This window comes from Rattus rattus, chromosome 11, assembly GCF_011064425.1.
Source record: "Rattus rattus isolate New Zealand chromosome 11, Rrattus_CSIRO_v1, whole genome shotgun sequence".
Taxonomy (NCBI): domain Eukaryota; kingdom Metazoa; phylum Chordata; class Mammalia; order Rodentia; family Muridae; genus Rattus; species Rattus rattus.
Genome location: NC_046164.1, coordinates 10,465,926 through 10,484,261, shown reverse-complemented (window position 1 = coordinate 10,484,261; position 18,336 = coordinate 10,465,926). Strand labels below are relative to the sequence as shown.

The 18,336-nt window shown below is 46.6% G+C and overlaps 1 protein-coding gene across 1 annotated transcript in view; it reads left to right on the top strand.

The window, feature by feature from the left end:
- Positions 1 to 18,336, top strand: part of Scd5 (stearoyl-CoA desaturase 5) — a 44,342-nt gene that overhangs the window by 10,224 nt on the left and 15,782 nt on the right. The window contains 3 exon segments of the mRNA XM_032916785.1: positions 4,594 to 4,635; positions 9,671 to 9,733; positions 17,085 to 17,369. Of these exon segments, the coding sequence (XP_032772676.1) occupies positions 4,594 to 4,635; positions 9,671 to 9,733; positions 17,085 to 17,369 (390 nt within the window).

Genomic DNA, 18,336 nt, shown 5'->3' with positions numbered 1-18,336 from the left:
GTGTGTATGTATGTATGCATGGAGCGTATACATGCGTATATGCATGGTATGTGTGGTGTGCATAGTGTGTGTGTATGGTGGGTGTACATGTATGCATGATGTATGTGTGTGTGCATGTGTGTGTGTGTGCATGTGTGTGTGTATGCATGGTGTGTGTGTGCACATGTATGGTGTGTGTATGTATGTATGCATGGAGTGCATATGCATGATGTGTATATGCATGGTATGTGTGGTGTGCATGGTGTGTGTGTGGTGGGTGTACATGTATGCATGATATATGTGTGTGTGCATGTGTGTGTGTGTGTGTGTGTGTGTGTATGTGTACATCAACAGCATTAGTACTCACTTTTCTTTCCCCACATTGATCGCCCATTTCTGTGTGCAAGAAAAGAAATTCCCCTGGAAAAATGAGAAAGTGCTTTCTACCACAGCATGGGAGACAGTCTTGAACAGGAATCAGGGAAGGGGGCCCTACGGTCTGAGAGGAGCTGTCTTGATGTCACTGCTGATATCAGTAAGGGCGTCTTCATACATCATGATTCACTTTGGTTGCCAGCGATAACCTCATCTGTTAATTCTGTACTTACATTTGCTTGTTACACAGGTATTCCTGGTCCGTTCAGTAATTTTGCCATTCAGATGAAGGTTCTTAGACCCTGGACATGAGTCATGAGTACGCTACGTCTACACGGCTTTGGTTAACCAAGTCAAAAGATTAAGTGATGGTTCCCACTAACTGCTCTCGTTCAACAAAGAAATACTTTCCAGACTAAAGAGAGATTAATATTCTAGTCTAGCTTGGGTATTTGCTTGGAATGCAAAATCCTTCCAGGCCAGTAAATGGCTTTAGCTCCAAGTCTTCAGGCAAAGATTTTAAACAGCACTCACGGGAGGCTTTGTTTATAACTTAATTATTTAAGTTAGATGTGGGAGGGTGAAGTGGCTCAATGGGTAAAGACCCTTACTGGTAAGCCTGGTTTTGGTTCATGGTACCTGCGGGATAGGAGAGAAATGGTAACTGCTGGTCACCACAAAGAGGAGAACAAAGAGAGGTCAATGTCATTGAGAATACTTCATTTTTTCAGGCCGTTACTGTGCGGATGAGTGTCAGGGGACGCAGAATGAACTGACTACCCAGAGGACGAACGGCTTCTGGATGCTGCTGCTGCCCTCCTTCCCAGGTGCTTGGATCCCACAGTGACGAAGCAGTTTTCTAAATCTGCAGTCCTCGGCTTTCAGATGTCCAGGCTCACGCTGTGTCTTGGAGTCTACCTTCCTCTGTTCTGCTGCCTGAAAGTTCTACTGTTTGTCTCTCTGTGTGTGGGTTTCTTTACTCTCCTGTCCAGGATCAGCCCCAGCCAAGGCACACTTGTCTGAACCTTGGGATCATGGTTAAGCCTCTCTGTCTCCTCCCCAGTAGTCAAAGACCCATGCTTTGGAGCAATAGAGAATCCTGGACAAACAGGATCTCCTGACCCTTCCTTAGGGACCAAAAGTTTGTTTGTTTTGTTTATGTTTTTCCCCTCTCTGTCGAGCATAGTTTTTACCCCTTCTCCAAACTTGATTTATTACTTGCTTAACTCAATATTCTTCTGCCTCATCCTAGAAGCCAGGCTTTCTACCTTCTCTGGGCAGTGTTTGGCTTTTGCCTCACAGTAGACAGCTCTGGGAGAGCAGACAGGGTTTCTCACTGGCCCCGAGCACGGCTGACCACCCTTGCAGGTGTATGCAGCCAAGGGCATGGGTTGTCTCATATCTTGTTCCCAACTTTTTCTCATGATCTCCAAGTGAGATTCCAAGGGAAGGAGTTAAGGGCAAGGACATTGTAGTGGCTGTTCCTGGCTGTCAACTTGACTATATCTGGAATGAACCACAATCCAGAACTGGAAGGCTCACTTGTGATCCTGATCTTGAGGCTCGAGATAAAAGTTTCTGACCTGGATCTTGGCATGGAGATCTTGAGGCGTAGTGGCTGTGAATCCCAGGAGACTAAGGCAAGGAGTCCAAGGTCATCTGGGACAAAGCAAGTCCCAGATCCAGGCATGGTGGTATATGCTTTTAATCTGGGACACACTTTCTGTTGGAGACTACGTGAGGACATTGGAAGAAGGAAGAACCTCTCTTTGCCTGCCTGCCTTGTAGGACTGAGCCACTGCTAGATCCTTGGACTTCCATTCATAGCTGCTGATGACTGTTGGGGAGTTGGACTACAGACTGTAAGCCATCAACAAATTCCCTTACTGTATAGAGACTACCCACAAGTTCTGTGACTCTAGAGAACCCAGACTAATCCAGGCATACTCTGCCTCTTGCTGGAAAAAGGACGCACAGGCACAAAATCTTGTCCACTGGGCTGCGTGAGCTCCTGCTCCTACAATCCAAAGTCTACACGCAATACCAGATCATTAGTGATCGTTTGCCCCACACTTTCTAAAGAGTCAAGCTAAGACAAAGCCGGGAGGAGCGTCATAGGGAAGTTGTTTTTTTAAAAGGCTCGCAAAGCCACAGTGCACGTGTCTAAGTAGGAGACGGACTGGCTCACCGTAAAGTAACTCACCTCACAACTCCTTTGAGAAATGATTTAGGAGGTTAATGTCCTTCACGACGGCTAGTTTTCTTAATACTAAGTGACTCTGGGCTCCCTTTCAGAGTGGGAAGGATGCAATCATGTGTGTGTCTGTGAACTCCAAGTGTATTTTCTCTCTTAAGCCACATTATTGGACTTGTTTCCCCTGCAAGAGCAGTATGTGGTCTTAACTGCTGAGCCGAATCTGCAGCCCCTACATTCCATTCCTTAAAAATCATCCCCAAATGACTAAGATCCACGTAAGCTACTGATGTCCAGATACATTTCCATGGCTAAAAGCATCGGAGGTCCTGAGAAAGCTTTGTGTCTAGGAGCGAGCTTCTCTTCCTTCCTGGCGCTGCTTGCCTTCCTCAGTGCGGACTTCTCTCTACGGCATCCTTGTTATTGGAACCCAGAGCCTAGGTCCTGACAGCTCTAACCAGATAGCCTTGAGCACTTCAATATGCCAATTAAAAAGGCAAGCAATAGTGAGAAGCAGAAGAGGAAGACTTACTCAATGCGACCACATTGGGAAGAGGTCTAGGGATGGCCTCCCCAACAGGGGACTTGGCCTGATACCTTAAGTAGGGTGTGAAAGAGTAACAGCTAAGCAGTCTTGGTCAAGGTTTGGTCCTGCCCATAATGGATACAGCATTGTCTCGGAACCTGGCTCCTGGTCTGTCCTACAAGTTGACAGCACTTTGTGAAATCTCTTTCTGAAGGACAAGTTCTTCCCCAGGTGGGCACCAGACTTCAAATCTCTTCCTTTCCCAGGGTGAGACTGTTGAAGAAACTCTAGTTCCTTGGGAAATTTTTCATTACTGTCTCAATAGTCTAAAGGCTGAAGAAAAAGGCATGGGCTTCTTTCATGAATGTCTCTCCTCAGAATGCCTGCACTCCAGCACGGATGGTCTCATCTTCATGCTGTCTGACCATTTGCTCTTCTGTTGCTTTGAGGGCCTGGATTGTGTAGCTCTCATCCCCTAGAGCTAAACCTGGCTTGCGTCAGTCGGGTCATCCCCAGGCTCTATCTTAAGTTCCCTTCCAAATGCTTGGCCTTTACCAGCACTAACACAGTGTAGGCCAAGATCATTCATTGCTGCTGACTTTTGCAGAGACCTCAGCAGGGTTCTCTCCACCTCAGTCATTATTCACTCTTTGTCTTAAAATCTCTTTCCTATTGTGCCACAGGCTCCCTGCAACATTTAGCACTGTGCCCTGTTTTGCAAATTTGAAACATTATCTCTACTTTTGTTTCCATCCTGAGCACATGTCTCTTTTTAGTAGTGTTTTGACAGACATTCACTGCTTTCATACAGTTCAAACTGTGCTGACTTTCGTAAAATATTTCAGACTGAGTACAAACCCTGGGATCACACTCCTGAGTAGCCAGCGATGTGTGACTGCTAGCTCCATCTGCCATGGTGGGCAGTGTGGGTGTTCCAAACTCTGTTTTGTTCATACCTGTGGCCATTCTCATTGGAAAATTTATAAACAGAAGCGTTTCTGTACTAAGAGGTATGAGGGACGCAAAGGGAGAAATGAGACAGACCTTGTGGGTCTTTGTTGGGAGCGATGCCCTTGAAGCCCTCCATCGTTGATGTTATTATTATGGTTAGAATTAAGTATGACTGGGTTCATGGAAAATCCCCAGCCAGCTGCAGAAGACTAAGACAAATCTGGTGGTCAAAGTGAATAATAATATAATAAAGTTCTCTTGCTGAGAAATACATCTGACGTCAAGATACCCAATGTGATGACCCGTAACCTTTCTGAAAAACCAACATCCTGCTGACTAATAGATATGACAAACCTGTGACTTTTCTAACATCCTGTCAACATCAACCGATTCTCTGACCACATGAATATTGTGTCCTTGGCCTGCGTAAATGTTTCTTACTTTCCCCTCCCTCTGTTACCCATGTTATGGTATAAACTCAGCCTTGGGGAAAAATAAAATTGTCGCCTTGATCAGACTCTTGTCTTGGCATCCTTCTTTGCGTCTTTTGTCCCCCATTCTCTTCCAGGTACCCAGCCCCCGTCGTTGACAGGTCTTACTACTGTGACTGGTAAGTAAAGACACATGCATGAAGAACAGCCAGAGACATCACCACCACCCAGGCTGCACATGAAAGTGTTACTGAAAGCCTTGGAGAGACCTACGTTGGGCGCCAGATGACAAGAGGGAAATTGGAGTTCCCCTTTCGGGTTCTTAGTCTCCTTAATAAATAACTTTTAAAACAGAATCTCAATGGCCAGACTTTAATATGTTTTTTTTTAAGATTTATTTATTTATTATGTAAGTACACTGCAGCTGTCTTCAGACACACCAGAAAAGGGCATCAGATCCCATTACAGATGGTTGTGAGCCACCATGTGGTTGCTGGGATTTGAACTCAGGACCTCTGGAAGAGCAGTCAGTGCTCTTAACCACTGAGCCATCTCTCCAGCCCCCAATGGCCAGACTTTAAGACACAAGTACCAGGATGTGCAAACTGTGAATGTCAGCAGCTGCTGGAAGAGAAGAGGAAGAGAAACATGCCCTTTCGTGCAGGCTGGCGTGTTCCGCTGTGGATGTCAGCAAGCAGCATCATGACTTAGCAGCAGTCAGGCTACCAGAGCTGCGTGGTGGCAGCTGTATGCATGAGTGAACAGGCATGGGTAAGGGCAGGGTTCCCGGGAAGGAAAAGTACATTACCTCATTAAGGGAATAATTACTCCCTCCATCTCTTTAACTTGGCTTTAGGTGATGTAGCCTCCCTAAAGGGTTGTCTTGTGTCCATGTGATCAACAGACCCATCTGGATTAAGTCTGAATAGAGGACACAATGTCTAATAGTCTACTCTTTGGAGCAGTTCATGGTGTCATATCTTCACCCAGGACCAGAGACAGATTCCACTAGGGAAGGTCCAGCTTGGAAGTTCTTTAACTCTCTTATAACACCAATCTATTAATTAGGGAGACTCTAATGTCACTTAGGAGATGGGCTAAAATTGGGGCGAACAGATATAATTCATTTCTATCATGGAAATTCAGAAATCCAGCCCCTAAGCTGACCATCAGGGAAAGTTCATGTCTGGACTGGAGTCTCAATGGCACAGATATAACTTCTAGACCAGTGGTTCTCAACCTGTGGGTCTCATCCTGTGTGTCAGATATTTACATTATGATTCATAACAGAAGCCAAAAATACAGTCATAAAGTGTCAATGAAATAATTTTATGGTTGGGAGGTCACCACAACACGAGGAACTGTATCGTAGGGGAGCAGCATTGGGAAGGTTGTGAACTGGTGTTCTAGTCGGAAGGGCTCATTTAGGAGAGAGAACCAAGTGCCAGAGTTGTATTCTGGCCTCCAGCAAGGACTGTGCTAGGTCCGCTGCTCTCTGAGATCTCGTCTTAGGCTGCCTAACAGTTTTCTATCTTCTGTTCTTATTGAAAGTGACACTCTAAGATGAATTCATCAGGAACTGAGGGACTCCCTACTGTCAAGGACCAAAGGGGACAGAAGTCCTTGCAGAAGTTTTATGGAGAAAGACGTTCCTTCTCCTGTCTATGCTTCTCTTCAGGAAACTAGTCCATCCTTCTGTTAACCCTTTCTGTATGTGTGCATGTGAGAGGTGGGGAGTGAACCGTATCATGCTGGGCAAGTGTCTATCACTGAGCTACACGCCCAGCCCTATCAATAATGCCTGCTTCTGTAAGTGTTCAAGTTCCTTTAGTGTGGGCTTACATGGTCCCTACTTGTTTCCAAACAGCATAAAATCATTGTTGTCCTTGTAAATAGGGATTAGTTGTTGTCCTCATTAACAGAGATTACTGAATTTTTTTCACATACACTGAACAGATAGGTACTCAGACACCCAGCCTTGCCCCCCTTAGCCTCTATTAACCACGAGTGGCCCAGGCAAGTTGCAGAGTGCCAAGAGAGCTGTAGCCTGAGAGGCTGTCATCTGGGCGATGCCTGGTGTGATTCCTACAGGAAGCAGAGGGCTCCTAGTAGATACCTGCTGTCTGGATAGCTGACATAATTCAGCCTTGAAAATGAAAATTCACCTTCCTCTTAAAGACGTGTTTCCCAGGTTCATAAATTTGAAAAATTAAAGATTGTGGGCAAACTCCCTTCTTAGGGAGAGAATGATTCACTGCATAGAGTTCTGAGTTGAGTTCCTTTTAAAAAAGATTTATTTATTTATTATATATGAGTACACTGCAGCTGTTTTCAGACGCACCAGAAGAGGACATCAGATCTCATTACAGATGGTTTTGAGCCACTATGCAGTTGCTGGGATTTGAACCCTGGACCTCTGGAGGAGCAGTCAGTGCTCTTAACCACTGAGCCATCTCTCCAGCCCTTGAGTTGAGTTCTTACGATCAGTCAGGATTGCATGGGATGAAGGAGAAGCCAAAGCACCCCCATCTGCTAGCAGCTGGGGATGAGCCTCGTCAGGTTTCTTAGGACTGGGCACTGAGCATACTTCTCTGTACACTGCCCACTTCCTATGAACAAGTGTGACACACACACACACACACACACACACACACACACACACACACGGATAAGGATCGGGGCTGAGGTAATGCGATTTTCCAGAGCATGATTCTACCCAACGGACGTGCAGAGCCTGCTGTCATCTGGCTCTCTCTTAAACTGCCCTTAGCTGCTTTCCTGCCAAAGAAGGTCACAAGTAATTACCATCAAGAGGTAGAAAGGAACTGTGTGTGTGTGTGTGAGAGAGAGAGAGAGAGAGATCTGTTTACCCATTTGCACGTCTGTCTTTCTGTGTGTACCTGTGTGTGTCTACCTGTATATGTCTCTCTCTCTCTCTCTCTCTCTCTCTCTCTCTCTCTCTCTCTCTGTGTGTGTGTGTGTGTGTGTGTGTGACAAATCTGTTTACCCATTTGCATGTGTGTCTGAGTCTGTCTGTCTTTCTGTGTGTACCTGTGTGTGTCTACCTGTGTATGTTTGTGTGTGTGTGTGTCTAGTTGTGTATCTGTGTGTGTGTGTGTATGTGTGTGTCTAGTTGTGTATGTCTGTGTGTGTGTGTGTGTGTGTGTGTGTGAGAGAGAGAGAGAGAGAGAGAGAGAGAGAGAGAGAGAGGGAGAGAAATCTGGTTATCTACTTACATGTATGTCTGTTTGAGTCTGTGTGTGTTTGTGTGTGTCTTTCTGTGTATATGTGTATGTGTGTGTCTAGTTGTGTATGTCTGTGTGTGTCTGTTTGTGTGAGTGTGCAGGTGTGTGTGAGTGTCTGTGTATGTGTGTGTATCTGTGTCTGTGAGTCTGTCTTTCTTTTTTTTTTTTTTTTGGTTCTTTTTTTCGGAGCTGGGGACCGAACCCAGGGCTTTGCGCTTCCTAGGCAAGCGCTCTACCACTGAGCCAAATCCCCAACCCCGAGTCTGTCTTTCTTAGTGGACCAGTCTGAACCAAATTATAACCTCGAGGTTATAATTTGATAATTTTTTCCTTCCTTTTCCTCCTTCTGACCATTCCCATATGCCTTCCATTCTCAGGTTCATGTGCCAATCCCCCCAATCGCTATTAGGTGCATATACACATGACACATAGACTTTTAAGTTCTCTCAGTTAAGAACTTGGAGTTTGTATCAATATTTGCCCAAATGGGTGGCTGGGTCACATCGTGAGTGACTTTGTTGTTGGGTTTTTTAAAAGATTTATTTATTTATTCTATATAAGTACACTGTAGCTGTCCTCAGACACACCAGAAGAGGGCATCAGATTTCGTTACAGATGGTTGTGAGCCACATTGTGGTTGCTGGGAATTGAACTCAGGACCTCTGGAAGAGCAGTCAGTGCTCCTAACCACTGACCCATCTCTCCAGTCCCCCTTCCCCCACTTTTTGTGACTTTGGTTAATTTGAGGGCAAGTGTGGAATATTGAGCCCTCAGACTCCCAGGTGGTGGTGAGGGGATTTCTGGACATTAAAGGCCAAGAAACACAGAAAACAAAACAAAACAAAACTAAAGGCTGGAGAGAAACAGGAATAGAAATTACAAAATTAGAAGAATCCTCTAACATGGGTGCTCACACAAGAGGGAGAGTCTTAAAACTGTAAAGACCCTTAACAGGTACACTCTCTCCCTCTCAGCCCTTCATTCCTTTGCTGGGGGAAGAGAGGGCAACAAGGAAGAGGGATAGGATTCATACCACTCACGTGTGTATCGAAAATGGGGTCACGCTTTGTAAGAAGCAGGGCTGATTCATTTGAAGTACAAGCCTTCCCCCTGAGTGGCCAGCAGCTTGCTTGTGCCCCACGTCCTTTTTTTTCTGAGACTGTCTGTGAGGGACACTGTCTTGCCTATCATAAGGAAAATAATTCCGCGTGCAGGATTCCCCTCTGCAGGTAACCTGCTTCCCCTTGGACCTGCTAGCAGGGACCTGCATAGCAAGCAGGACACAGGAGTATTTCAAAGTGAGAGAGCACAGCTCACCATTTAGCGAACCTAGCCACAAACCTATCTGTGACTAGAGACAAAGCAAAACTCAAGTTAGACCAAGCTAAAGAACGGTGTATGCTGGGAAGTACCACACGGTGTTTCCAGCCAGTGGAATCGCCATTTACCTTACCCGTGAAAACATATTGCCCTCCTGTGATTGCAAACTCTGAAGGGAGGCGATTGGAAATGGAAATAGTTGTAATAAACCTGATACAGGCGCCATCTTGTCCAGTGTTAACTCAGCTGGCTTCAGAGCGGTTTCCTCACTATGGCGCTTCATGGGTTAACGAATTTCCTCTAGGTTGAGAAATAAAACAGACTTGCAAACCTTCCAGAGCTCACCCAGAACTTGTATGTTCTTCATCTGCACACAAATTGAACAAACCCAGATCTCTGGATTTCAAATTCTTCTCCGACTAAGAGAAGTGAGTTCAAAGGGGACGGAGACAACACGGTGGGTGGGAACACTGGCAGAAGTGGCAGTTGTGATATAAAGGGCCAACAGAATTTGCTAAGTAGGGGCTGGAGGAGATGGCTTGGTGGCAGAGAGCATCTTCAACGTGGACTCAATGCCAACCACCCTCCAGGACCATCCAAGCTGTCAGTACTGGATTGGAACCGCTAAACTATCTCCCTTCTGTATCAGGAGCGTGGTTCTTCATTTGCCAGCATTCGTGTCAGCACTGCTGGACTACCCAGCCTCTGTTGTGTAAGCCAATCCAATAAGTCTCTCTTGATATTAAAGATACATTCTATAGGTTCTGCTCCTTTAGAAAAGTGAACAATAATTTTACACACACACACACACACACACACACACACACACACACACACACAATACGTGTATGGGGGCAGGTTCTCATTATATAGCTTAGATTGACCGGACTGGTCATGAACTTGTGGCGCCCTTGCTACAAGTCTCCACGTGCTAGGATTACAGGTCTGTGCTAACATCCTGCTCGTAAACATGTCTTTTTGTAAGTTTATGTGACCGATCTTTCACTCAGCAGGAAAACCTTGGGGTCTCAGCATTCTCCAAGCAGAGGTCACCGAGAATGCAGGAGATCACAGCACAGGTAGATCTAGGGAAACCGGCTTCTGCAGTTTGGAAGAATGGCACAACTTGAACACAGGAATGGAGCCCATGTGACATGTATGAAGGGTATGCCTTCACACATGGGACGGAGTGGTCATGAGAACAATTCGACCATCCACATAACCAATTCAGCAGGGGTATTGATCCTGAAGGCAGATCAATGGCTGCATTGTCTCTTTCCCCTCAGAGCCTGGCTGCTTGCCTGTCATCAATAGAGGTGGCAGGGTTTGCTGGCTGTTGTCCCTCCAGCATGTGATCTTTACATAGAATAATCGGGGAAACACACACGCTGTTATCCAGTGTCAGCATAATTATTTCCCACTCTCTTTAACCGCCAAAGAAACTGGAGATAGCAATCTCGTTTCCGAAAAGATCAGACTTTAAATTGAATTAAATTCCTTCTGTAACTCCTCAAACAAAGAAAATCACAGTTAAGTAACTGCACCACCATCAAAGAAAACAGTAGTTTTGCTACAAATGCACTCCCTCGAGGATCAGATCTCTCTGATACGACGGTAAGAGCTGTAGCTTTTGCCCCCCAGAAAGATGGCAATCCACAAACGAATTGCATTCAATTTCACGGGTCCTGAATTAAGAGAAGAAGTTATGTCTTTTCCTGCGGTGATCAGTTTATGCCAGGAAGGCAGGGTGAACGTAGGAAGAGGTTCTAAGTGTGACGGAAACTGTGAATGCAGTTAAAATATTACTCTGCAAATGATTTTAGTTTGTCTCCGTGATCCTGTGCCACAGGCCGCTAGCAGGTGGGCTACTGTTCATGTAATTTATTGAAAACAGTTGATAACTAAGAAGAAAGGGAGGGAGAGACAGAAATAGACAGAAGAATCCAGACAGGAAAAGCCAGAACGGAGAACAAGTAAGTGACTTAGCTGTTTTTACCTAGGACAAATGCTTAATTGACCCCAGTTCTTCCTGATCCCGTGTAATCAGGCAGACAAAGCCAGTAGTAGAGAAAGCGTTGACTCTTAATTCTGTTTAAGTTGAAAATAGGCCTTGACTTTCATGTGCTGTGTCGTTAAGTAAAAGCAAAAAGGATGACTGTGTTCAAAGTATTCTCCCCTCTGGACCGGGGTTTGACCCTAGCGAGTCTCGAGTCTTGACATCACTTCTTCAGCGTCAGGCCGAGCAAACATTCCCATGGAGGGAACTCTATTCACTGGACTCGCCAGAGTCCAATCCTGGTCTTCTGGCTGCATCTCATCACCAGAGGAAGAAGGATCTAAGCAAGCCACACTTCCCAAGGACTCTTTCAAGAACCTTGCGGATCGGTGGGGAAATGGCGGTTGCGTCACTCGCAAACTGCCCGTGTGTGTCGCTTGTCCTATAAATAAATGTTTAGCACACCCCCCCCCCGTTACATTTCCTGGTGCTCAGTAAGATGCAAGAATTGAAGGGGAAACGAGTTTCCGGTGAGGCTTTAAATGAAATCACAAAAGCAAACGTGTTTAATCAAGTGGTTGCGGCAGCTCACTGCTCGCCATCAAGACACATTCAGGGGGCTGTAATCGCGTTTGCGGTTCTCACGGTTCCCAGGTGGGAACCCTCCGCTCCACGCTCAATAGATTTCTCTCTCAAGATCTCGTCTGCCACCGGCTTGGGACTGCTGTGTTTAGGAGCAACCAATAGGTAGGAAAATGCTACGGCAATTGCTTTTTCCACGAAAAGGAAGCTGAGAGTTTTAAGCTTACCAAGGCCAGGGTTGGGGATGGCGAGAACTCGTGTTTTAGGACAGTTTGGTTCTCGAGGTCACTGTGCAACCCAGCTAGCCTTGAACACGTGACCCTCACGCCTAGCCTCCCCCAAGTTCTGAGATTTACAGGTGTGTACAAGGCTGTGCCTCAAGAAAACAGACTCTGTGTCCTGAAGTAAAATCTGAGAAACATCTTTTCCGTTGTGGTACTGGTGCGGTAAGGAATAGCGTGTTGCTGGGACCAGAGTCTCGGCACCTGGCGTCATCCGGCCGCCTAAGTCGCAGTCTTCACGCAGCGGAAAGCAGCTTTAGAATCAACCGCAAGGTGGTATGAGCGACTTTATATTCCTGACTAAATATGTGGGTCTCTCGCTGTGCTCTCAGATCCGTGAGGCTAGCCGCTGTATTCCGTGGTCGTTGTTGATTCTGTTGTCACCACCTTCTCTCTAGTCTTGACCTGGTTACTTTTCTCCTGTTGATCTCAAAGGTTTTCTCCAAGTTCAGAGCCAAAAACGATCCCAGGAAGACTCTGCCAAGCAAAACTAAACTCACAAGAATGAGGGTTAATTCTACACATTGTTGCTTTTTTTTTTTTTTTTACATAGTTTACCGACTGGAGAATAACCTAGAAGTTCATTGTCAGAAATGGTTCTTTTAAAGCAAGGATTGGAAATCTCTCAATGAGACCTGTTGCTGGCATGGTGCGAGAAAGCCTTTGGTTGGGCTGTTAGTTTCATGCGTGCAATCTTGAATTGACAACCCAGGAGGTAACCTTCTAATAGAGTCCCAGAACAGACTGCTTATTTATGGTGTGGTTGGGTCTATAAAAACAACAACAACAACAACAACAACAACAACAACAACAACAACAACAAAAACCTGGATACTCAACCTATTTGCTTTATTGAAATCACTGCCATGATCTCATTTTCTGAGAAGAATTCATCATTTATTAACCAAGGTCTCATTTGGTCAGTCCACAAATATTTAGGAGCATTTTCCATACCCTTGTTTGAGCTCACAGAGTCTGCCTGTCTGCCACCATGTATCCATGTGGCAAGTTTAGACACCTGCTGTGTGACAAAACTTCCTGGGGAGACACAACACATGTGCCTATTTGCTCTCGATAGGGGACCCACAACCGACCAAAGTGCAAGTTGGTGAACCAATAAATATTATTGGGGTTACTTACAGGAGTGTGGGTGAGGGCTACCTACAGGAGCAGAAATGACTCAAAGGCAGTTCCACCATCAAAGCCCACCCCAGGGTGGGTGACAGCTCACAAAGCTTGGAGCCTGGAGGACACTGCACAACCGGCAGGCAGCTCAGTGGGTTACAGAGTGCCCTTTCTAGGTACATCGATTGGTCTAAATTGCTTCAACCTGGCTGGTTTCTGCTTCTTACAGGCAGCTGGTCTAGCCTGAGAGTCTTCTTTGCAGCTTGGCTTGTCTGAGAGGGATGCTTCACTTTGATTGCTTACTCTGGGAGGGACTTGGTGAGTCTGGTCAGTTTCAGGAACTTCCTGAAGCTATTTGGAGTTGTTTACCTTCCTGCTTTAAGGAGCTTCTTGCAGAATAGAGTGCCTCAATCTTGTAGCAAACTGTTAAGCAGCAGTCACCTCAGAGACTAGCTCAGAGGAAGCTTGCCTGGGAGTACCCTTAGGATCAATGCCCATGGAAGTAGGAATGCCATGGAGTAGGAATGGGCAGGAGGAGAAGCTGGCCTCTGCACAGTGTTGATGGCAGAATCAACCAACACTACACGGGCAAGGTACAGGCAGTGGCCTACACCTTCATTTATTCACTGCAGTGGTCATTTGTGTAGGGACGGTATCTGCACAAGACGCCCCAAGACCAAGTTCTCAGCACAAAGGAGATTAATTCACCTCTGAGGGACAAAGGGCAGGGAATAAGAGACAAAGTCAGGAGACAGAGGGAGATGAGGAAGTGAACAAGGAGAGGGGTAGGGATGTTTGTCCTGAAGGGACTGAGGACTTCCTCTGAATAGAGAGGACAGACGTTGCCCATAGGGAAATGGTGGATTATAAAAGTAAAAAGGAAAATGCCATGTTAGGATGACTTAATTAAATTTGATTGGACAGGTTAATCAGGTGAGCCAAAAGGGGCTTTTGATCCCTGGACTTCAATACTTTGATAGCTGGATCTTGGTGGTCAGCCTCTGGAGGAGGAGGAAGAATAAGGAAATAGACCCTAGCAGTTAGCTTTAGGAATGTAATCTAATGGTTTGTAGCAAGGCAGAGGAAGTCAGGGGAGCAAGCTGAGACCTGCCAGAGTCACCTGTGTCATGCGTGGGCCTGCTAGATCCCTTCAATGAATGGAGGGACCGTGCCTAGGGAAAGTGATTCTCTGTCAGTGGCAGCGATGCCAGCGACTGGGGAATTAGATGCTTTCATTCTAAGAAGGGGTTGAGGTGGTGTGTGACAGTGTCCCTACTGTGTGCTTTTAGCTTCTCCGAGAAAGATCCTCATTCAAGTGGCTCAAACAGCAGCTCCAGACTGGTTAGCGCGGCAGTGTTTTCCTGTTCTGTCAGCTGAAGGTGTCAGCTTTGTTTCACAGGCTTCTGGTCATAGCCACAGATGGTCAACAGGGGTCACTGTGGGAAACAAGGAACCACGTCCGTCCCCGTACCTTTTATGTTGTAGAAAATAGCTCCTCATGTCCTTCTTTTTTTTTGTTTTTGTTTTTTTTTTTTCTTTTCCTTTTTCTTTTTTTCGGAGCTGGGGACCGAACCCAGGGCCTTGTGCTTGCTAGGCAAGCGCTCTACCACTGAGCTAAATCCCCAACCATGTCCTTCTTTTTTGTTGTGATAATATATATTACAACATTTTTTTTTAAAGATTTATTTATTTATTTTATGTATATGAGTACACTGTTGCTGTCCTCAGACACACCAGAAGGGGGCATGGGATCCCTTTACAGATGGTTGTGAGCCACCATATGGTTGCTGGGATTTGAACTCAGGACCTCTGGAAGAGCAGTCAGTGCTCTTAACCACTGAGCCATCTCTCCAGCCCTGTTTTTATCTATTTAAAAGTTCTCTACTTAGCTGTTTCTCGTGTATTTATGACTAAGGTGCTGTGTGTTTCATGTATACTGTTTGGCATCTGCCTTTCCTATCAGAAATGTATCCACAAGGGGAGTGAGGTTTGTCTGTTGACTTCACTGGAGTCTCAGTGCTGAGGGAAGGACCTGGCATAGGGCAGAAACGTAATAAATCTGTTGGTACAGCATCTTATACAAGAGAAAGCCGAGGCCCAGGAAAGGAAATGATCTACTCAGGGCCCCAGAGCTAGGAAGCAGCCAAGTTGAGTAGTTAAATGCTCTGTGATACTCTATAACATTAAAAAACCCATTTAGCAAAAAGCCAGACAACAGCAATGGCCCCGCTCCAGGCTTCCTCCCTACCACTGATTGAAGAGAGGACTTTGAAATGATCAGGGATCTCGTGCCTGGGGACATCGGGAGATTGTCTGTGGGCCGCTGGCAAGGACGTTCAGACTGAGTGTCATTAAGGAAGGAAGCTAGCGAGCCATCTCCGTGCTGGGCTTGTCCTGAGGAGCAGAGGCCAACGTCTGTAATTAAATGCAGACCAGCTGCTCTAGGCTGGCAGCACCACCGTGGGGGAGGCATTTGGACACACGGGGTGGATTGCGCACTCTGTCTGAAAGGGTCATGGAGAACAACAGCTTTTGATATAAAGACTCAGCACGTGAACATCCCGCGTGGACTTGCCATGGTCCCAGACATCCCTCCTTTCATCTACACCAGTGTGTAAGCCGAAGTCTCACAGGACCAGGAAGTACGCTCTGTGGCTTTGCAATTGGACCTGCTGCCGCTTGGTCGGGATGAGAAGGATCTGGGGTTTTGTTGCTGGGTTGGGTTTTACATGTTCATTTCCGTAAGTAGCACCTCTTTCTCAGGAAAAGGGAATTTCAGCTGGATGGCCTCATGCTAACCGGCAAAACCCACAACTTAGTGTTTTTCCTGCCCTTAGGAAGCCATGTTGCACAAGGAGCTGACGGCCTCTGAGGGGTGGAGCTTTGAGAACTGGAGCTGAAGCTGGCAGGTAGCTAGCTCCCTGGCAAGTGGACAAGGAGGAGGCAGAGGGCTCTGAGGAGAGGTTGAGTCCTACAGGCTGCAGCCAAACTTCAATGGCGCACCAGAGTCGCAGTCATGGGAGGCCAGGGAAGCTGTCTAGGGCATGAGGTCCCAACTGTTGGCATGGTTGTCCTAGCTGTGTTGGGGGAATTGAGCAGGAGAGGCCCATGGAACGCTAGTCCAAGGTTATTGGCTCACAGCAGGCTTAGGAAAGGAAGCTTTGAAAGCTTGGCCGAGAGGGGGGGGGAGAGAGAGGGAGAGGGGAGAGGGGGAGGAGGAAAGAGAGGAAAGGGGACAGGGGAGGGGGAGGGGAGGGGAGAGGGAGGGGGAGAGGGGAGGGATGGACGGAGGGACGGAGTGGGAGGGGAGGTCTCCTGGATCAAAATGCCTGTTAGCAATGTCCCATAGTTCTTGGTGCTTTTTTTTTTCCACTTTCCTTTCCTTTTCACTTTTTTTTTCCCTGACCAAGTCTCACTCCATAGCCCAGGCTAGTCCCAAACTCACAACCTTCTCTCCTCCCGAGTGCAGGAATTACAGGTGTGTCTCAACACACCCAGCTCAACAGCTTACTGCTGAACGATTACTTTTTGTGCGGGTATATGCTTGAATCCATACTTTTATTTTTTTTGAGACGACACCTTGCTGTGTAGTCCAGGATAGCCTTGAACTGCACATCCTCCTGCTTCTGCCCCTTGTATGCTGGGCTTACAACCTGCCCTGTTGTGCCTGGGTTGTTTACTCTTTGTGCTGATTTGGATTGTAACAGCTGGTGCATAGAGAACCCCTCCAGTGGTGAACCACATGCCTTTTTTTACCAATCTAAGTTAATGCAGAATCAGGCGTTTTAAATTATTTAGGAAATACTGGATGCTTCTTGAAATTATTCAAGGGAGCCTGACTGTCAGGTTCATGATGGAGAAGTATCCAGAAGCCGGCTCAGACTCATGGTAACAGGATGAACGTACCTCAGAGACACATGGGTTGGCTGGCATAGTGTTGACTATTTCACGTGAAAATTCTTCCAAAATATACCAAGAGGCTGGCCACTTCCTACAGCATTCTGCCCATTTCAATTCTCAAATCTGTGTGAATGGCCTCTCTTTTATAGCCCTGTGGACTCGTGATATCCTCTCCCCAGAGATCCGGTGTCCCATGACAGCATGGTGTTCCTCCTCGTCGGTACTATAAGATCGGTGTGGTGTTCACATACTTCCTGTTCTCCTGGAACACTGGTGCCCTGGTACCTCTGGGGACAGAGTCTGTGGAATTCCTACTTCTTAGTTTCCATCCTCCCATACACCACCATTGCCCTCAGTGGCACCTGACTGGTCAACAGCGCTGCCCACACGTACAGAAAAAGGCCCCATGACAAGTGTGTCAGCTCTCAGCACAACCCTCTGGTTGCTCTGGGGGCCACTGATGAGTGAGCCAGGCGGAATGGCGGTCCAGATGTTATTGACTTAATGGGAGGGAAGGGTTTATGGCTCTAAGAAAGAGTTGAGGAATGTAGAGAAACTGAACTTTGGCCTTGGTTTCTTAGCTCTGAGACAATTTGGGCGAGCTCTCTGCTCTTATCTGATGCACAGGAAAGAGCAATGTCTCCCTTGTAAAGATACAAGTTGCACAGTGCAGCAAATGGAGCGCGGAAGATGATCACTAAACGGTATAATAGCTATATTTTCATCATGAAAAATTTCCTACAGGAAAAAGCAGCAATTGCTTTTCTTCTCTAACAGTCTGGTCTACCCTGACTTGGCTATCCAATCATATGTCGGGGGGAAAAAGTCTTCAATCAATCAATCAATTAATCAATGGCAAGAAAGGAGACAGAAAGAAAGGAGGCAGAGTCCAAATTAGGTTCATCCTGGGTCCTCCACTTGCTCTCCAGGCACTGTCCTCACACTCTGGGTTCTTCTCTGTCATAAGACAGTAGGCAGCCCTTCCCTCTTCCCTGGGTCACTGGAGAGTGAAACGAGGTAATACACAACCCTGTCGAGCTGCTTGGCATGAAGTAGGCCCTCTGTGGTGCTGCCTTTAGTGTCAGTTTTATGGTCGTGGGTGAGTTACCTCTCCCTTCTGTGCACCTCTGTCCTCGTTTTAAAGCAGCGATAATCATAGCAGTTAGCTGAAAGGCGTGAGGATGACAGGAGATAGTACTTAGCCCTTAGTGCTCTGCTCGGCGTGCAGAAAACAACTCGTAAATATTAGCTGAGCCCCTCCTTGGTAAAGCTGGGTACCCGGCAGAGATCCAGCCAGGGAGAGAAGGTAGGGACAGCTTCTGTCACTTGGTGGGGAGCTTCCATGTCTGGTTCAGTCATCCAATTAAGATCCTGGGGGTCCTAAGGTCTTGTCAACCTGTGTTGATGGCAGCAACAGGAGAGGGGTAATCT